Genomic DNA, 21,986 nt, shown 5'->3' on the forward strand with positions numbered 1-21,986 from the left:
TCCCGATAGGACACGCCCCCGGAAATGACGTCACACCTGGAAGGAGCCCATACAGTCTAGCATTTACCCTGCGGTTTGTTCCCTTGTAGAGGCTGTACCGGTAATAACGCGACTGATTTCCGTCACTGAGATAACGGTGAGTGAAAGGCAAGTCCTGTATGGAATGTTTCGTGGTGACGCCGATAAGGAGTAGAGCTGTACTTGTGCTGCAAGCCTTGTATGTGTGCAAATAATACCTGGGTGTATAACCCCCCTCGGCCCCTCTGTCCCCCCCTCTCCAGTGACTGGCTGAAGCACCTGTCCCCCCCTCTCCAGTGATTGGCTGAAGCGCCTGCGCCCCCCCTTCTCCAGTGATTGGCTGAAGCGCCTGCCCCCCTTCTCCAGTTATTGGCTAAAGCGCCTGCGCCCACCCCTCCAGTGACTGGCTGAAGTGCCTACCCCCCCCCCCCCCTCCAGTGACTGGCTGAAGCGCCTGCCCCCCCCCTCCAGTGACTGGCTGAAGCGCCTGCTCCCCCTCCAGTGACTGGCTGAAGCGCCTGCCCCCCCTCCAGTGACTGGCTGAAGCGCCTGCCCCCCCCTCCAGTGACTGGCTGAAGCGCCTGCTCCCCCTCCAGTGACTGGCTGAAGCGCCTGCCCCCCCTCCAGTGACTGGCTGAAGCGCCTGCTCCCCCTCCAGTGACTGGCTGAAGCGCCTGCCCCCCCACTCCCCATTGATTGGCTGAAGCGCCTGCTCCCCCTCCAGTGACTGGCTGAAGCGCCTGCTCCCCCTCCAGTGACTGGCTGAAGCGCCTGCCCCCCCTCCAGTGACTGGCTGAATCATGTAGGCGCCGTCAAACAGCGGCTTTTAAATGGTTGCGACCAGTGTGCGCCTGTTGATCCGCCATCGCCAACCACAAGCCCTAATGCGGCTTCATCAACCAGAAAAGAGCAAGCTGTGAGTCCGGTAAATATTGTTATGGCGGCGCCCGGCCACAGTACTGGGAGTGCGGCAGTGGGGAGCAAATGACTCCTCCTTTCAGGGTGGGACAGAGGCTGCCGCAGTGACCGCACTCTCTGCCCTCTAATTACATCGCCTTTGGGTATCCCAGCATGCACTGGGATTCTCAAAAAAGCATGAAATAGGAAGTTTAAAAAAAAAAAAAAATATATATATATATATATATATATATAATGTGGTTAGAGTAGGGAGATTTTAATGAAAGTACATTAGAGGAGCAATTAGATTATTACATGAAATTGAAATGTAGGATTACCGTAAATCAATGTTAGTTTCGGACCCCCCTTGTTTGTGTGATGATCGTAAAGCGCTTATATTACTTCTCAACCTTGTGCTATAACGAATGGCAGCCTTCTAAAATAACCTGGCATTACTTAGCGCTCCAAACTCCGCCATTCCTGTGGCCTTATGGAAGTACGAACATCCCACCACTTCAGGCACTTCCCCCAAGTACTGAAAAACCCATTATCGACAAATGTTTGGGACTCAACAGCGCAATTCCAATATATATATATTTTTTTATCTAGGTCAAAATGGCAGAATGGCAAGAATGTATGGAGTTTGCTGTCCTAGTAGCAAGAAAAGCCGGAGCGGTATGTATCGAAGAATGTCATTAGAATGAACTTTTCCTTTAGTTGTCTACATTGCGCTATAACAGTGCCCCCCCCCCCAACTCCCGTCCACCAGGCCCACCAACAGGTCACGTATTCAGGCTTTCCTCAGTATTGTATAGGGGATTGGGCAATGTGAAGGAAATCTGGAAAACCCGAGGGGGATGGGAACCGGGGAACTCTGCTATAAGAATGCCGGGTCCTTTTTGATACTTCTGCGTTGGTTTGCAGGTGGTGTGTGCAGCACTGAAAGAGGACGTTTCTGTGATGGTGAAGAGCTCCCCGGCAGATCTAGTGACGGCTACAGATCAGAAAGTTGAAGAGATGATCATCTCCTCCATCAGAGAGAAATATCCGTCTCACAGGCAAGGCTATATATAGTTATTGAATAATTTTGTAGAGCTTATGCGCCTGATTTATCAAAGCTTTCACCCTAGAATTCTGACATGGAAGCTTTTGAAAAATCGCAAAGTTTAGGCACTACTCGTACTTGCACCTAATTTTTGCCACTGTTGGTGTCTTCATTAGTTTCTCCACTAAAATGGTTGGGACTGGACAAGGGCGTGGAGACCACCGCTCATCAAATTCGTGAAGAGCAGTGGCATTTGCTCTGCCACAAATGTTACTCTGCAGGGACTGGAGTAGGATTTTTGGTGAGGCGCACACTTGTCCGACACTCCTGATCCGACACCTCTCTATGAATCGGGAGCGTCTGACTCCTGCACGCCCCCTAATAAGACCGGCGTGAACAATGGTTTTGATGAATCGGGCCCTATAGATACATTTTGGAAGATTTGAGAAATTCTGCAGATATTTTCTAAAGTGTAACTTTAAAATGTGCACTATAGTTCTTAAATTATTGTGCCAACTTTACCGACAGTCAGTCTGTAACAAGTGCATTAAAGGGGTCTCCCAGGACTGGAAAATGGATAGCTTATTAGCATTAAAGGGCTGTTCCCCCATATCACAATGTGGTCTTGTAGTAATGTACACCTATTTAATTTATTTGTGCCAATATAACCCATATTAAATCTGCCCCATTTAGCACATATCACCGCCCCTCCAAGCTCTGTTTTCCCTCCTGTTGCCATTGAAGCTGGTCTATTATGTGCAGTCTCTCAGTTGGCATCCTTCCATCATAGCTCTGCCCTGGGACATGTCTGTCATGGAGCGTTTAATGTGAGGGTACGATGTCATGGAAAGCCCTGGAGCCTCCATTTTAGAGCAGAGCTCCTGCCTGGAAGCAGCAGTGTGCCGCTAACTAAGAGGAGCGATTTTCTACAGGATGAGGCTGTGTACAGGGGGAGGAGAAGAGGGATATACTTCAGGATTGGGTTCTGTATAGAGGGGTAAAAAAATGTAGAACACATCTTATAATTCATTATATACACACATGTAACAGATTATTCTGAATTTTGATGTGTATAGGAAAGCTGGAGTCTAAATTTCAGAAATCCTTCCCTTCGGTTTGATTGAAGGTCCCTGTCAGCTCCTGAGTGCAGAGTCCCCTCCGACGTTTGCCAGGCATAGGCCCGTACTTCTGGTAGTGACTGTGCCAGGTATTACAGTGAGAGCAGATCAGTCTTGTGTATGGGAATAAGCCTCAATACCAGACAGTCACAACTAAGAATACAGCGCTGTGCCTGGTAATCAATGAGGGAAGCATAGTGCCCATTGGGGCATCAAGATGCTTCAATCAGCCGATCGGCAGAGGGACTGAGAGTTGAGCCCACTGATCTTCAAAGGCAGGCCATTAATGAAAGTCTCTTCTACGGCTCTCTACATCAGTCACCTGGCTCAGATATATCCAGTTCCAGGGCCGGACTGCCAATTCTGGCAAATGCCAATTAACAGAATCCGTGTTCTCAAGACACCCATACTGTTAAGAGTTGTGATGGAGCACAAAGGCGCTGACTCTGTCACTTACCCCAGCCGGCCACGGGAATCATTAGAAATGTTGGTCTTGTAGAAAATCTTCCTTTCCTCCATCCAGGGTAATATTAGTGATATATCCAATCTGGTTCATGGGGACAGCAGGACAGCATGGGCCTGTGTGATTTCAAATGCCTGGGCTGAATTTCAGCTCCAGTCCGTACCTGTCCAGTTCTGTGTCCACAAAAGAAATGAGAACTTAATATTTAGAGAAGTCTGGATTACTGAAAAGCCATACTGTGCCTGGCAGGTTTCCCAGCTCTGTCTGCAGTTACTTGCAATGTCACTGCTATGTATTTGGAAGGCCAAAGAGCACATGCTGTACCTGACCATCCCGCCCTGAAATTATGATGCACGACATGTGACTGAAATATTTCCTTTATCTGTTCCAGTTTTATTGGAGAGGAATCCGTGGCTGCAGGTCAGAGGAGCACTCTGACGGACAACCCAACGTGGATTATCGATCCTATTGATGGCACCACTAATTTTGTTCACAGGTAAATTTGTGAATTGGGGCACAGTTTAAGAGCCTACAGGTGTGGGTTAAGGAAATAATCAATGTGAGTTAACCGCTTAACGACTGCTGATTCGCATGTTAATGGTGGAAGTTAAGGGTACTTGAAACACCCGCCAGGGCCGTGGGGTACTCTGTACCGGGTCCGGTACTCAGAGGGGGATGTTACTATGGCGGCGACCCGGTCCGTGGCCCTGGGCGCCCATGTTAAAGGATATGTTTTTTTTTAAATAAAGAAAGTTCGTGACGCCACCTGTGGTATTCGGTCAGGGGTGACCGACGCTGCTTAAAGGGGTCCTTTGGGGTGATGTTATGGCAGCCGGATGGTATAACTTCCCACAGGTGAAGTAGGTCCCCAGGGCTCCCGGTGTATAGATGGAGGATGGAGAGTGGTGCAGTAATGAATGAAGGACACAGTTGTGCAGTCTTTTTACCTGGTTTACTGATGGTAGCAGGTAGCCACAGTCCAGGGCACCAGGTCACAGGTACAGGCAGGGTCCGGCCGGCTTGGAAGCGAGTTCAGAGTCCAGCTTTATCAGGTGGAGTTAAAAGCCTTCCTTATTGCTTATGGCTTCTTAGCAAGGTCCTCTCAGTTATCTCTGTCCTTTATTGAAGTGGGACACAAACCCGTATGACAGGTGACTAAAGCCTTTTTACAGGGTCTCTATCATGACCCGGGATCTATGTGTCACTGTGTCTCCTTTGCATTAGGGCTCGACAGGTTACTTGTAGTCTAGCTGTCCTACCGGTTTCTGCTGTGTCTCCTAGAGTATGACACAACCTTGGTCTTCCGGTTATTGGTATCTGCGCTCTATCTAGAGTTCGGTTTGGGATTAAGGTCAGGGGTAGGTCTGTATTAGTGTTGGAGTTAGAATTGGGGGAGGGGGGGCTGCCACTGTTTAGGTACATTGCGGAGTCTCCAAACGCGACATTGCGCCCGCCTTTGATTCCAGCCAATTTTGCGTTCAAAAAGCCAAACGAACCCTGCCATGCACCCAAAAAGTGGCTTTCCCCCACATATGGGGGTATCGGCGTACTCAGGAGAAATTGCACAACAAATTTTGTTGTCCATTTTCTCCTGATACCCTTGTGAAAATAAAAAAGTTTGGCTCCAAAGTAAATTTTTTGTGAAAAAAAAATTAAAAATTAAAATGTTCATTTTTTTCTTTCCACATTGCTTTAGTTCTCCTGAAGCACCTGAAGGGTTAATAAACGTCTTGAATGTGGTTTTGAGCACCTTGAGGGGTGCAGTTTTTAGAATGGTGTCAATTTGGGGTATTTTCTGTCATATTGACCCCCCCAAAACTCCCTTCAAATGTGAGGTGGTCCCTAAAAAAAAAAAAGTTTCTTTAAATTTTGTTGGAAAAATTAGAAATCGCTGGTCAACATTTAACCCTTATAACGTCCTAACAAAAAAAAAATTCTATTTCCAAAATTATGCTGATGTAAAGTAGACGTGGGAAATGTTATTTATTAACTATATTGTGACACCACTCTGTGATTTAAGGGCACAAAAATTAAGTTTGAAAATTGCTAAATTTTCAAAAAATTTTGCCAAATTTCCGTTTTTTTGTCATAAATAAACGCAAGTCATATCGAAGATTTTTATTTTTTTCCCACAAACATGAAGTACAGTATGTCATGAAAAAACATTGTCTGTATCAGTGGGAAGCTTTCCAGAGCTATAACCTCCTAAAGTGACAGTGGTCAGAATTGTAAAAATTGGGTTGGTCTCTAAGGGGTTAAACAGTCTGGTGCTTATTGGTGATTTTCTCAATGCCCCGTTGTAATCAGTGGGAAATTTGCATCAGAGACATTCAGCTTCTTACTTGTACCCTGGAGCACAAGGCTCAGTCTGCTGCACCCTGCAGTAGATTATCTAGGATTGTCAGGTTTGGCGTCTTGTGCTGGTAGATGCCTCTCTGCAAGCTGCAATTACTTCCATGGTAGTACATACTCAAGGATTCTTGTAATAGGCTACGTTCACATTTGCGCTGTGCGCCGCAGCGTCGGCGACGCAACGCACAAGTCAAATGTAAACGCATGCACAACGCAGCGTTGATGCAACTTGCTGCGTCCTGTGCGCCCTGACGTGTGCGCCGCAGTGACGCATGCGTCACAAAATGCAAGTGCAACGCATGTCCATGCGCCCCCATGTTAAATATAGGGGCGCATGACGCATGCGTCGCCGCAGCGGCGCCCGACGCTGCGTCGCACAACGCTAATGAGAACGTAGCCTTAAAGGGGTTGTCCACTACTAGGACAACCCCCATCTTAAGCTAAAATGCTCGCTCCTGATCTACTATATAATTGTCTAAGGGTCACTTCCGTTTTTTTGTCTTTCTGTCTGTCTGCCTGTCTTTCTGTCTGTCGCGGATATTCATTGGTCGTGGCCAGCCAGTGAGCGGAGACAAAAGGGCAGGGGAGGCCAGGAAGTATGCAGAGCGAGTCCTCGCCCACTCCGTACAGGCCCAGCCAGGAGCGCTGCAAAGGGGGCGGAGCCGGGACCATGGGCGCTGTTGGGCCTAGCGTGGCCAAAAGCCGGGGACTAAATTAGCGGCCGCGGTCATTAATGACGGGCGCGACAGCAGGAAACCGCGCAGCACATGCGGCGTTGACAGCTGCGGACGGAAGGTGAGTAGCCTATACTACGTGGCTGGGCAGTATACTCCGTGGGCTGTTCTACATATTACGTGGGCTTTGCACTATACTCCGTGGCCTGTGCTATATAGTACGTGGGCTCTGCAATATACTCCGTGGCCTGTGCTATATACTACGTGGGCTGTGCTACATACTACGTGGGCTCTGCAATATACTCCGTGGCCTGTGCTATATACTACGTGGCCTGTGCAATATACTACGTGGGCTGTGCTATATACTACGTGGGCTGTGCTATATACTACGTGGGCTGTGCTATATACTACATGGCCTGGGCAATATACTACGTGGGCTGTGCTATATACTACGTGGGCTGTGCTATATACTACGTGGGCTGGGCAATATACTACGTGGGCTCTGCACTATACTCCGTGGCCTGTGCTATATACTACGTGGGCCCTGCAGTATACTCCGTGGCATGTGCTATATACTACGTGGGCTGTGCAATGCATGTCCACGTAGTATATATTCTAGAATACCCGATGCGTTAGAATCGGGCCACCATCTAGTAAAATAAATAAACCTAAACTCATCCCGTACCAGCTCTGTTCCCACAGTGTCCGTAGTCGAGATCCCGGAGCTGTGAAATGACACGTGATGCCCAGCACCCAATCAGCGCTGGCGTCACTGTCTTCGCCTCCTGTCGAAATGAATTGGATGTCCGAGATCAGCTGCAGCCTGGATTTCTGCTTCATGTTCAGTTTGTCCGAAGGCCGAGACGGTGATGCCAGCGCTGATTGTGCGCCAGGCATCACAACCCTGGGATCGTGAGTACCGACACCACTTGATCGGAGTCGGCACAGGAGGGGAGTATAGTTTTTTTTTTTTTTTTTTTATTTTATCGAGGCCAAACATTTAGTTTACAAAGGGGTTGTCCTAGTAGTGGGCAACCCCTTTAAGAGAGTTCGTTTAAAGGGAATGTATCACTATGTTTATGCTACCTTATGTCAGCCAGTATAAAGAACAGTTCCTTCTTCCAGCATCGTCTCTTTACTTTATCTTGCAGTCGTTACCACACAATCATCCATTATTAGGTGCAGGAAAAGTCAAGAGTAGCGTCCCACTAGCCAGCAGCGAGCTCCTCTTGCAGCGTATTCCCTGCTTTATGCATTTACTCTGTAGAGAAAGGTGTCAGTCACCAGAAGGTGGAGCCGCAGCCCGTACGTCAAGCAGACTACACCACTCCGCCTGCACAGCCATTGAATGTTAATAAGCAATCATGTGCACCCCACAGTGCCAATTAAGACTGTAGCTCAGAAAAACGTATGCATTCTCCAAATATGTAGATCCTAGGGTACCATCACACAGTGCCATTTTCATCGCTACGACGGCACGATCCATGACGTCGCAGCGTCGTATGATTATCGCTCCAGCGTCGTAGACTGCGGTCACACTTTGCAATCACGGCGCTGGAGCGATGCCGAAGTCCCCGGGTAACCAGGGTAAACATCGGGTTACTAAGCGCAGGGCCGCGCTTAGTAACCCGATGTTTACCCTGGTTACCAGCGTAAACGTAAAAAAAACAAACAGTACATACTTACATTCCGGTGTCTGTCCCCCGGCGTTCTGCTTCTCTGCACTGTGTAAGCACCATAGCCGGAAAGCAGAGAGGTGACGTCACCGCTCTGCTTTCCGGCTGGCCGGCGCTCACAGTGCAGAGAAGCTGAGACGCCGGAGGACAGACACCGGAATGTGAGTATGTACTGTTTGTTTTTTTTACGTTTACACTGGTAACCAGGGTAAACATCGGGTTACTAAGCGCGGCCCTGCGCTTAGTTAACCGATGTTTACCCTGTTTACAAGCGAACACATCGCTGGATCGGTGTCACACACAACGATCCAGCGATGTCAGCGGGTGATCAAGCGACAAAAGAAAGTTCCAAACGATCTGCTACGACGTACGATTCTCAGCAGGGTCCCTGATCGCTGCTGCCGTATGGATATCGCTGGAACGTCACGGATCGTACGGTCGTAGCGATGAAAATGGCACTGTGTGACGGTACCCCTACTTAACCATATTTATGTCAAAGGAAAAATAACTTGCACCAAAGTTGGTTTTTATTTTTATTTTTATTCCCTTCACCAAACATTTATTTATAAAGCATACGTCTTTGGGGCTGTATTATACCATCCCATTGAATACAGAGCGTCATTTTTAGTGTAGAGAAGTGTTTCACAAAAATAAGGATTTGGCAGATTTTAATTTTTTTTTGTAAATCCATCAAGGGAAAAATGAATAGACCATATTTTTCGGACTATGAGACGTATCCAAGGTTTAGAGAGCAGAAAATAGGAAAAACATTTTTCCTATTAATGAAAATGTCCCTGGTGGTGTGAAGTGGAGGAGTCATTATCACTAATTGTTAATGTAGCAGGGTAGAATAGGGATGTAATAAATCTATTGTTGGTGTCTCTCTGCAGGATATATTATACATCCTCAGCTCTGCTACATGCACTTTCAGACAAAGCAAAATACACATGTTCACTGGCAGCAATTGAAACTGCAGCTCCGTTCCAGAAACACACGGGTTGGTCCAAGATTTCTACTAGAGATTCCACAGAAAATATAGGTCACATTCTTCCACTATGAATTTACTGTGTGAATGGGCATAGTCACGCGACAGTAGATTCCCTCATGCAAGAGAATCTGATTGATTATGCTAATGGTACTTTGATTACAGTTTGATCCAAGTATCGTCATAGTGTGATTCGATTCTCTCGTCCGAAAGAATCGTAGCACAGGTGAGGAGAAGATGAAGAACAAGATTTTTGCATCTTCGCCATTGTGTGTGTGTCTGCAGAAATTGGACTGCACTTTGATGACATCTGACTGCAGTCCGATGTTTTCCATGCATTCATCACGATGAGATCCAATTTCTGAGTTAAATCGCAGCAAATCAGAAAACCATTTACAACCATTACAAACCAATAGAAAACCTATTGAAGATAAAAGCCTACATAATGACCTGGATAGAAAAACTACACTATGTAATAAGGCTGAGCCTCACTGTCTAGCTAAGCTGTAACAATGGCTTTATTTTTTATTTGGGAAGTGTGCACATTTCTAAATTTGTGTGCGAGAATATTAAACACACGCTATATTTTATTATATATACATACACTGCTCAGAAAAATAAAGGGAACACTTAAACACCTCACTGTAACTGTAAGGCAATCACAATTCTGTGAAATCAGCCTGTGCAGTTATGAAGCAACACTGATTGTGAATCCATTTTTCCTGCTGCTGTGCAAATGGAACAGACAACAGGTAGAAATGATAGGCAATTAGCAAGATAACCCCTATAAAGGAGTGGTTCTGCAAGGGGTGACCACAGACCATTTCCCTGTTCTCATCCTTTTTGGCTGATGTTTTGGTCACTTTCACATTTTGTCATTACTCTCACCCCTAGAGGTACTGTGCAGTAGCATGAGACGGTGTCTACAACCCACAGAAGTTGATCAGGTTGTGAAGCACAGCCATCAATGTGAGCTGTGGCAAGATGGGTAGCTGTGTCTGTCAGCACAGTATCCAGAGCATGGAGCAGATACCAGGAGACAGGCCAGTACACCAGGAGAGGTGGAGGAGGTCGTAGGAGGGCAACAACCCAGCAGCAGGATCGGTACTACCTTTGTGCAAGGAGGACCAGGAGGAGCACTGCCAGAGTCCTGCAAAACAACCTCCAGCAGGCCACTAACATCTATGTGTCTGCTCAAACTGTCAGAAACAGACTCCACTAGGCTGGTATGAGGGCCCGACGTCCACAAATGGGTGTTGGGCTTATAGCCCAACACCATGCAGGGCGGTTGACATTTGCCAGAGAACATCAAGATTGGCAGATTCAACATTGGTGCAATGGACTTTCCACTGATGAGAGCAGGTTCACACTGAGCACATATGCCTGATGTAACACAGTTTGGAGACACAGTAGAGAACATTCTGCTGCCTGCAACATCCTCCAGCATGACTGGTTTGGCAGTGGGTCAGTAATAGTGTGGGGAGGTATTGCTTTGGAGCGCCACACAGCCCTCCATGTGCGAGCCAGCGTTACCCTGACTGCCATTAGGCATCGGGATGAGATCCTCAGACCTTATTGTCAGACCATATGCAGATGCAGTGTTGCATGACAATATTGGCCTCATCTGGCTGAAGTGTGTCAACAGTTCCTGCATTATGAAGACACTGATGCTATGGACTGGCCTGCCCATTTCACAGACTTGAATCCAATCGAGCACCTGTAGGACATCATGTCACGTTCCACCCACCAACGCCACGTTACACCACAGACTGTCCTAGAGTTGACTGATGCTTTAATCCAGGTGCTGGAGGAGATCCCTCAATTAGAACATCTGCTGTCTCATCCGGACCAGGCCCAGGCATTGTAGGGAGGTCATACAGGCTCGTGGAGGCCACACACACTACTGAACATCATTCCTTGTCTTGAGGCATTTCCACTGAAGATGGATCAGCATGTAATGTGATGTTGAGTACTGTTCCAAATCCAGACCTCCATGGGATATTAATTTTGATTTACATTGATTTTTATATTTTATTGTTCTCAACGCATTCCACTATGTAATGAATAAAGATTTGCAACTGGAATATTTCATGCAGTGATATGTAGGATGTGGTATTTTAGTATCTTAGGTACACTTCAACTTCAACTGTTCAATAAACATAAAATCACATTGTATGATTTTTACATAATTTGCATTTTATTGTATTTCTGGTATAAAAGACACCTGTCCACACTCAATCAACCATACTCCAGCCTCTCCACCATGGCCAAGACCAAAGAGCTGTCTAAGGACACCAGAGACAAAATTGTGGGCCTGTAAAAGGCTGGGATGGGCTACAGGACAATAGTCAAGTAGCTTAGTGAGAAGGCAACAGCTGTTGGCGCAATTATTAAAAAATTTAAGAAACACAAATGGCTGTCAATCTTCCTCGGGCTGGGGCTCCATGCAAGATCTTGCCTCATGGGGTAAGGATGATTCTGAAAAAGTTTAGGAATCGACCCAGAACTACACAAGAGGACCAGGTCAATGACCTGAAGAGAACTGGGACTACAGTCTCAAACATTACCATTAGTAACACACTATGCCGTCATGGATTACAATCCTGCTGTCATGTTGGACGCCGTTCAGACCAGGTCGTCCGACAGACAGCGGTAGTTCCGCTTTTGACCACTATTTGCTCATTGGCGTCGGCTAGATTTTGTCTAGCTCTTCCGGGGTTAATTCACCTGATCCTCGGATTGGAAGCTGGGCCATGCCCATTGCCTTTAAATAGCTTTCCTGATCATTGGGCGTCGCCGATTATAGCTTCTGTCTTGTGCGTTGTTATCTCGGTCTGGAGTGGAGAGCTGGTTGTTGGAGAATCGTTGCTGGTGGTGTATTTTCCTTTGTCTTATTTACTCCTTCCTATATTTGTGTTTATTTTGCCCTGCACATTTATAGTGTATTCCTGAGTGACTGCGGCGTGGTGTATTTTTTCCTTTATCCTTGTTTGTGCTAACTGTGGGTATTGGTGTATTGCATTCACCGGGTGGAGGGTTGAGGTTTATAGTAGCATACCAGAACCGATCAAAAAAGACCATATTAAATCGGAATACTCCCAAACAGCAATAGAAACCATACGAAAACAACCTTGGAGTTTGTACATTCCACACTATAGAATAGTAAGAATATAATAATAGGTGCCAAGACAAAATAATATAAAAATATAACACTCTTTATTAATTATACAGAAAAAACAAGGCACACAAATATATGAAGAAAGTCACATAAAAGGTATATAGATAGTACCACAGCTATTGGACAGATCTAAAGATGAATGATGCAAAAAACTGGCATAGCAGGCTATCCATAACAAGAGAGCGTTCCAAATACCCACACGTATAAATATGAAAAAAAGGGGGAACCTCAAGGACAAAACCTATAAAGCTGGGTAAAAGACCATATGGGGCTGATTAGTGCAATAATTAAGCCATAAGGCTAAAACTAAAGTGCAGTGAGTGCATGTAATAAAGCAACCAGCCTGTCTTACCCATCGGATGCCAAATGCCACAGCTCAGGTACCCCAACGCGCGTTTCGCCGCTGCTTCCTCAGGGGGCAGTGTGTCATTATGCCAAAAACGCCGGCTTAAATATATCCCTTAGACTAACAACCACCAATGCAGAGGGAAGGGGAGTGGTTAACACTGGGCGCGTCCATGAGCGCATGGGGGCGGGGACAGCCGCCGCCCAACGTCACATCCAGCGTCAAGAGGCGGGAAGCATAGGGAGAGTTCCCATGGTAACCGCTATGCTAGCCGCTTCATAGAGACGCCGGTGGAGGTTTTCAGCCTAGGGTTGTAACAGGAGGCAGGGTGAGGTTCGAGGCCTGGACATGCACACCATCAGTGTAAACTTCAGGTAGAGGGTCAGTCAGCATTTCCCTAGTCTGAGGGAAATTGCAGGGGCCCGCGTTATTAGCTCTCGCCCACCTAATTTCCCCGTGACATTATAATCGGCCCAACAAAAAACAAAAAAAAAAAGGGGGTTTCTTTTTTTTTTTGTGTTTTGTCATGGATCCCATGACTTCCATAACCCGCCAGTTGGAGGCACTGTCCCTACAGGTCACGGAGTTGAGGGGGGCAGTACAGCAACAGGGACTAGCAGTATCTAATGTGCAAGCTAGAGCGACAGAAAGAGTTGCTGAGCCTAAATTTCCTTTGCCTGAAAAATTTGCTGGGGAACGCAGTAAATTTGTTTCTTTTCGTGAAGCTTGCAAACTATATTTCCGTATGCGCCCGATCTCCTCGGGTAATGAGGCTCAGCGTGTGGGCCTGGTGTTGTCATTGTTAAGTGGGGATCCCCAAGCATGGGCGTTTTCTTTGCCGTCTGATTCTGCTGCATTTGACTCTGTGGAGAGTTTTTTTTCTTCTCTTGGGAAAATCTACGATGAACCTGACAGAATGGCTCTGGCAGAATCTAAGATACGCTCTATTCGCCAGGGGGAGCGAGTAGCAGAGGATTACTGTTCTGAATTCCGCCGCTGGGCGATCTATACCCAATGGAATGATCCAGCATTGCGGAGTCAGTTTATTCATGGGGTTTCTGGAAGGGTTAAAAAAGCCCTTCTGATGTACGAGACTCCTGCTTCTCTAGATTCCGCTATGAGTTTGGTTGTCCGCATTGATCGCCGTCTGCGTCAGGGGAGCATGAGACACCGCCTGTGGGTGAAGGTTTAGGTACACGTGAGGTTGCTGCAGGTGAGCCCACGGAGTCTATGCAAATCGCAGGGGTGTCACATGTAAAGCGTCGAGCCCCAGAGATCAGGAAGCAGGGAGCCTGTTTTTACTGTGGTAAAATTGGTCATTTTATTAACATCTGTCCTCTGCTGACTAAAAAAAACGCAACGGCGGAAAACTTCTGAGCTCAGAGGGTGTGGAGGAGACCAATCTGAGCTTATGTATATCCTCCATGGTGGTTTCTCAATGCATGCTCCCTGCTAAGGTTTTTATCGCTGGCAGTGAGCTGCCAATTACTGTTTTTGTGGATAGTGGTTCAGCCACAAATCTCATTGATGAGGAGTTTGCGCGCACAGCAGGTTTTAAGATTGAGAAACTGTCTCATCCTATCCGCGTGGTCACCATCAATGCAGCTCCTCTCTCTCAGGAGGAGATTACTGAATTTGTGGCTGAGGTGAAACTCCACATTGGGGTTCTACATTCCGAGCGGGTTACTTGTAAGGTGCTCAGGAATCTTCCTGCTCAGGTGGTTTTGGGTTTTCCTTGGTTGTCTATGCACAACCCGGTAATTGACTGGAAAACTCAGGACATAATTCAGTGGAACGAGTTCTGCCAGGAGAATTGCCTGGCCACATGTGTGGCTGCGGTGACTTCAAGCGTTCCGGAGTCACTTCTGGATTTTGTGGATGTGTTCTCTGAGAAGGGTTGTTCAGAGTTGCCGCCACATCGTCCCTATGACTGTTCTATCAGGTTTAAACCAGGGGCCAAATTACCTAAAGCAAGGATGTTCAACATCTCCGGTCCGGAGAGACAAGCGTTAAAAGATTATATTGCAGAAAGCTTGAGCAAAGGGCACATCAGGCAGTCATCCTCGCCGGTGGCAGCAGGGTTCTTCTTCGTGAAGAAGAAAGATGGCGGATTACGCCCGTATTTGGATTTCAGGGAGCTGAACCAGATTACGGTTCGTGATCCATACCCTATGCCACTGATACCAGACTTGTTCAACCAGGTGGCAGGTGCTAAGTGGTTTACCAAGCTTGACCTCAGGGGGCGTACAACCTCATAAGAGTCCGTCAAGGAAATGAGTGGAAGAAGGCTTTTAATACCCCTGAGGGTCATTTTGAAAATTTGGTGATGACATTTGGGTTGACTAACGCACCTGCAGTGTTCCAACATTTCATCAATGATGTGTTCTCGCATGTTTTGGGGAAATTCGTTATAGTGTACCTAGATGACATTCTCATATATTCTTGCGACCGTGATGCTCATTTAGATCATGTCAGGCAGGTGTTACAGCTTCTCAGAGAGAATAAGCTGTATGCTAAACTTGAGAAATGTGTATTTTCTGTTCAAGAGTTGCCGTTCTTGGGTTATATTGTGTCTGCTTCTGGTTTTAAAATGGACGCCGCTAAGGTGCAAGCGGTGCTGCATTGGGAACGTCCTGATAACCTGAAAGCACTTCAGCGGTTCCTTGGATTTTCTAACTACTATAGGAAATTTATCAAGGATTTTTCCATCATTGCTAAACCGCTAACTGACATGACTAAAAAGGGTACCAATTTCTCCGTTTGGCCTGAGGCTGCTGTGCGCGCATTTGAATTTCTTAAGAACAGTTTTGTTTCAGCCCCCATTCTTGTTGCAGCCAGACGTATCAAAACCCTTTGTTGTGGAAGTCGATGCGTCTGAGGTTGGTGTGGGGGCGGTACTATCTCAAGGCTCATCTTTGAGTGGTTTGCGTCCGTGCACCTATTTCTCCAAGAAACTGTCGTCCGCCGAACGTAACTACGATATCGGCAACAGGGAGTTGTTGGCTATTAAGTTAGCCTTTAAGGAATGGCGACACTTCTTGGAGGGGTCGGTACATCAGGTTCCGGTTATTACCGATCATAAGAATCTGCTGTATTTGGAGTCAGCCAAGCGTCTGTCCCCCAGGCAGGCTCGCTGGGCATTGTTTTTCACGCGGTTCAATTTTGTTGTCACTTACAGACCGGGGTCTAAAAACACTAAGGCGGATGCTCTGTCCAGGTGTTTTCCGGGGGAGAACCTCGGGAAGACCCAGTACCCATTCTCCAAAAGGGTGTTGTGGTTTCGGCTCTCACTACCGAGGTTGAGGCTGAGATTGCCAAGGCTCAGGAGGAGGTACCATCTGAGCTTCCCATCAACAAATCTTTTGTACCGCTTCATCTCCACTTAAAGGTTTTGGCGGAGCATCATGATGCTGTCCTGGCTGGCCACCCAGGGGTTAGAGGTACCTTGGAGTTGGTGTCACGTCGGTTTTGGTGGCCCAAGATCCGACAGGATGTGGTCTCATACGTGTCAGCTTGTACCACGTGCGCTAGGGCTAAGACGCCCCGCTCCCGTCCTGTTGGCACACTACTTCCTCTTGAGGTACCTAGTAAGCCATGGACGGAAATCTCCATGGATTTCATCACTGATTTGCCGTCATCAGCTGGGAATACGGTCATCTTGGTGATTGTTAATCGGTTTTCAAAAATGTCGCACTTTGTGTCTTTGCCTTCGTTGCCTAACGCTAAGACTCTGGCTCAGGTATTTGTGCAGGAGGTGGTCAGACTTCATGGGGTTCCGTCTGACATCGTGTCTGATAGGGGGTCTCAGTTTGTGGCAAAATTTTGGAAAGCATTTTGCTCACGGCTGGGGATCAAGTTGTCCCATTCTTCGGCGTTTCATCCTCAGTCAAATGGTCAGACTGAGCGTATGAACCAAAATTTGTAACAGTACCTACGCTGTTTTGTCTCTGATAACCAGGAGGAGTGGTCTACCTTTCTTCCTTTGGCTGAGTTTGCCATTAATAATCACCGCCAGGAGTCATCTGGGGGAGTCTCCGTTTTTTTGTGTTTACGGGCTACATCCTCAATTTTGTACTTTGAGTCAGAGGTGCTCTTCCGGCGTTCCGGAGGAGGACCAGTTAGGAGCACAATTGTCGTCAGTTTGGAGGAGAGTTAAACAGCGCCTGTTGAGTGTGGGTGCCAGGTACAAACGTGTGGCTGACAGTAGGCGTGTGCCAGGTCCGGACCTGAGTGTGGATGACTGGGTGTGGTTATCCACAAAAAACATAAGACTCAAGATACCATCCCTTAAATTGGGTCCAAGGTTTATTGGTCCATTTAGGGTCACCGCCGTCATTAACCCAGTAGCGTACCGACTGGAGCTCCCTACGGTGTATAAGATACACAACGTGTTCCACAGGTCTCTTCTGAAGAAGGTGGTGGGTTCTGTGGACGCGGTGCCTATGCTACCTCCAGTTTTGGTGGATGGTAACCTGGAATTTGAAGTCTCTAAGGTGGTTGACTCTCGTGTAGTGCGTCGCACTTTACAGTATTTGGTACACTGGTGTGGTTATGGGCCTGAGGAGAGGTCCTGGGTACCAGCCTCGGACGTTCATGCGGATCGGCTGGTCAGTTTTTTTCATCGTCGCCGTCCGGACAAGCCGGGTCCTATAAGCCGTGAGGGCCCTGGGGTCCCTCGTAGAAGGCGGGGTACTGTCATGTCGGACGCCGTTCAGACCAGGTCATCCAACAGACAGCTGTAGTTCCGCTTTTGACCACTATTTGCTCATTGGCATCGGCTAGATTTTGTCTAGGTCTTCCGGGGTTAATTTACCTGATCCTCGGATTGGAAGCTGGGCCATGCCCATTGCCTTTAAATAGCTTTCCTGATCATTGGGCGTCGCCGATTATAGCTTCTGTCTTGCGTTGTTATCTCGGTCTGGAGTGGAGAGCTGGTTGTTGGAGAATCGTTACTGGTGGTGTATTTTCCTTTGTCTTATTTACTCCTTCCTATATTTGTGTTTATTTTGCCCTGCACATTTATAGTGTATTCCTGAGTGACTGCGGCGTGGTGTATATTTTCCTTTATCCTTGTTTGTGCTAACTGTGGGTATTGGTCTATTGCATTCACCGGGTGGAGTGTGGAGGTTTTCACCCTAGGGTTGTAACAGGAGGCAGGGTGAGGTTCGAGGCCTGGTCATGCACAACATCAGTGTAAACTTCAGGTAGAGGGTCAGTCAGCATTTCCCTAGTCTGAGGGAAATTGCAGGGGCCCGGGTTATTAGCTCTCGCCCACCTAATTTCCCCGTGACACCTGCAGGGCACACACGTTCCACCAGCTTGCTCACTCCAGCACTTGTCCAGGCCCGTTTGAAGTTCGCCAATGACCACCTGGATGATCCAGAGGAGGCATGGGAGAAGGTCATGTGGTCAGATGAGACCAAAATAGAACTTTTTGGTGTCAACTCCACTCGCCGTGTTTTGAGGAAGAAAGATGAGTACAACCCCCAAGAACACCATTCAAACCATGAAGCATGGTGGAGGAAACATCATACTTTAGGGGTGCTTTTCTGCAAAGGTAACAGGATGACTGCACCATATTGAAGGGAGGGTGGATGGGGTCATGTATTGTGAGATTTTGGCCAACAACCTTCTTCCCTCAGTAAGAGTATTGAAGATGGGTTATGGCTGGGTCTTCCATCGTGACAATCACTTGAAACACACAGCCAGGGCAACTATGGCGTGTCTCCATTAGAAGCATTTCAAGGTCCTGGAGTGTCCTAGCCAGTCTCCAGACCTGAACCCAATAGAAAATCTTTGGAGGGAGCTGAAACTCAAATGTTGAAAAGGGACAGCTTCAAAACCTGAAAGATATGGAGGAGTGGGCCAAAATCCCTGCTGCAGTGTGTGCAAACTTGGTCAAGGACTAAAGGAAACGTCTGACCTCTGTAATTGCAAGCAAAGGTATCTGTACCAAATATTAAGTTCTGTTTTTCTGTTGTATAAAATACTTTTTGCAAGCAATAAAATGCAAATTAATTACATAAAAATCATAGATGCACCGACCACATAGATCAGTGTCAGAAAACCGGAGAGAGCGAAGATCCCCTTTGTGGTTGGGAAGGATGCCTTGGTAGCGTTCTCCTCCGTACACACTTTTTAACCAGAGGTTTTCATGTTAAAAAGTGCACCTCATAGTCCGAAAAATGCAGTATTTGATCGGCTTATTAGGCCAGGTTCACATTGCGTTAAAGCAGCACATTCAACGCATAGCATTGACGGGCTGCGTTAACGCTGTAGCATACACGCCTTCGCGTTATGCTATACCGCTAGTGCAGATGATTCTTCTGCGCTAGCGGTGACGGGGCCTCAGAAGCTGCAGCCCGCATCCGAGGCTCCGTCACTGAATGACGGCACATCGCTAGCGCATGCCGATTATGGCATGCATTGGCGATGGGCCCGATAATAGGGGTTAATGGCAGTGTTAACGGACTGCATTAACGCCATGTGAACCCAGCCTTACATTGACAGGAGATCAAGTTTTACGCCTGTGGAATGTGACAATAGAAAAATACAAATACAAAATTGCTCGTTCATTAAAACCCAAAGTATCATGGTCCTTAAGGAGTTAAATGATTCCAGCTCCCTGGATGTTACTGGAATGGACTATATTGTGGTTTATGTGCATCGGTATACATTGTGACACACTGTATATAACACTTATTAATGGTTCTGTTTGTTCTCGTTTTGTCAAGGTTTCCCTTTGTGGCTGTATCAATCGGTTTCACAGTGAATAAGCAGGTGAGTTGATTTGGTAACTTTATTTTTTAATACTGCCAATGTCATTTTTGTTTAGAATCCCCAGTGCATGCTGGGTTACTTGAACAGATCCTCATCAGGAGTCCGGGGCTGTGGTTACTTTTTTTTCCCCACACTGAAACGTCATCATTGACATCTGTTTCAGGGAATAGGTTAGTCCTTGCTCTGTTGAGTATGTGCTGGTTGTCATTTCTGAAATATGCTCAGTATGAGCTCCTTGCACTATATTTGATTGCACACTGACAACGTGCTCCCTCTTTGGCTCTATATAGAAGTGATGAGTCGGAAAGAGAGCGCACTGTCAGTGTACATTGTAAAGGAGAGAACCTGGCAATCAGAACAGACCAGGCCAACCCCTGAAACAGATGTAATTGATTATGTCCCTTTTCAGGGCGGTGATGTCTATTTTTGGGGTGAGTGCTCTCTTGCCTGCTCGTCACTTCTCCCTCCCCCCACCTCTTCAATATTCTTTAATGACATATTAAAATGTTATAAAGTAAACTAAAATTCAACAAAGAAGGCCCACTCCATCCTCTCAACTCCCAATTCCAAAACTTACAAGTTTGCTCCCCAAATCTACATGTCTTAAATATAGGTTGTACAGTTATAGAGTGGTTGTCTATTGTGAAGGCCTGACACCTTAGACTTTGTACAATGCATGTTCCTTTTATGATCAGTCATTTAGTATGAGAATCGCCTTTTGGTTTCAGGCTACCCCTTCTAGATCTTGAGATTGTTTATTTTTATTTTTTGTTACATCCCTGTGTCTGAAATTGTATGTCTTTTTAATATAGTATCAAATTTTAATTGTAGGTCCTCTCTCCCGCAAGATTTTTTTTTTTTTTAATGATTTTAGCACATTTTTATAGCCAAGGTCAGCAATGGATACAAAAGGGAAGCCTTTTCGTGTCTCCCCTTTTTCCTCATAGACTGTAAGCTTGCGAGCAGGGCCCTCATTCGGTATTTGTTGCTTTATGTGATTATTGTTATGCTATAATGTCTATTGTCTATAAAGTCCCCTCTAAAATATAAAGCGCTGCAGAATATGTTGGCGCAATAGAAATAAAATTATTATTGTTAATCTTTGTGAATTCAGTCCTTTACATGCCTACTTATACGTTCTCTATGATTTTAAACAGTTAAACATTGCAGAAGAGAAAAAAAAAAGCACGGATCTGTTAGTGTTTAGATTTGCCTTTTTTTTTTGCAAGCTGCACCAGGCAAGAAATTGTATATGTATACTGTTTTTCATGGTATTTAATGCACAAGAGGAAGTCTTTTTGGTATGTAAAGAAAATGCACATTTACATTTTTTTTCTCAGTAATACTTTTTTTTTACCCCTTCACGACATGCGTCGTACATGTACTGCGCATGTTGTGTCCCTCAGCCCACATCTTTTCCCGGCACATGTCAGCTGTTTTAAACAGCTCACATGTGCCTCTCACAGGTGCGGGTGGAATTGCTATCCTGCTAACCTGTTAAATGCCGCTGTCAATCTCTGACAACAGCATATAACTCGTGCAGATGGGCAGAACATCAGAAATCCTGCCCATCGGTGACCCCGTCACAATGCTGTATATTAGCCCCGAACCCGACCTGAAAGATCTGAAAAATAAGTTTTATTATACTCACCTGCGGGGCGATCCGGTCCGATGGTTGTCGGTGGTCTTGGTCTGACGCCTCCCATCTTATGATTGCCGCCCACCTGCCTGCTTCTTATGGATGACGCGACCTTGCATCATCCACACAGGCTCCCCGGCATCGCGCTTCTGCGCAGGCGTACTTCTCTGCCCTGTTGAGGGCATAGTAAAGTACTGCAGTACGCTGGTGCCGGGGCTCTTTGACCTTTACCGGCACCTCAAAAGGGTAGAGAAGTATGCAGGAGTGCGATGCTGGGGATCCTGTGTGGATGATGCAGGGTCGTGTCATCCACATGAAGCAAGCAGGAGGGCGCCATATGGGAGGCGTCGGACCAAGAAGAGCGACACCCATCGGACCGGACCGCCCCGCAGGTGAGTATAATAAAAGTTATTCTTCTTCTCTTCCAGGTTGGGTTGGGGGCTTATATACAGCATTATACAATGCAGTATATCCGTCCTGAAAGGTAATGGCCGTATCTTATATATTGGCCAAAACTGCTGACAGGTTCACTTTAACCTACAGCAATCATAGGAGTTTCAGTCGCAATGAAACATTACCTGATAATTTTACAAGATAAAGTAGTAGATCATTTCCTTTTTTTTTAAATCCAGAAACCCATATTGAACAGAAAGAAGTTTCTTGCAGAATGGCAGATTATTTTAGATTTCTAAGGTATAGAGTCTAGTGCTTAATGTGTGTCTTCTGTACAGCGCTTGCTCTGCTGAGCCGCCTTCAGGAGGATAATATGTAGGTATACTTTTAGAGCTAAAGACTGGAATTTAAGGTTTAGATGG

At 46.5% G+C, this 21,986-nt stretch overlaps 1 protein-coding gene across 1 annotated transcript in view; it reads left to right on the forward strand.

The window, feature by feature from the left end:
• The window catches only part of IMPA1 (inositol monophosphatase 1), a 31,526-nt gene continuing 9,540 nt past the window's right edge, over positions 1–21,986 (forward strand). Inside the window, exons 1-5 of the mRNA XM_077270774.1 lie at positions 1–136; positions 1,525–1,590; positions 1,840–1,973; positions 3,933–4,037; positions 19,487–19,532. Coding sequence (XP_077126889.1) covers positions 1,531–1,590; positions 1,840–1,973; positions 3,933–4,037; positions 19,487–19,532 — 345 coding nt within the window. The 5' untranslated portion in view covers positions 1–136; positions 1,525–1,530. The remainder of the gene's footprint in view (positions 137–1,524; positions 1,591–1,839; positions 1,974–3,932; positions 4,038–19,486; positions 19,533–21,986) is intronic.

This window comes from Ranitomeya variabilis, chromosome 6, assembly GCF_051348905.1.
Source record: "Ranitomeya variabilis isolate aRanVar5 chromosome 6, aRanVar5.hap1, whole genome shotgun sequence".
Lineage (NCBI taxonomy): Eukaryota > Metazoa > Chordata > Amphibia > Anura > Dendrobatidae > Ranitomeya > Ranitomeya variabilis.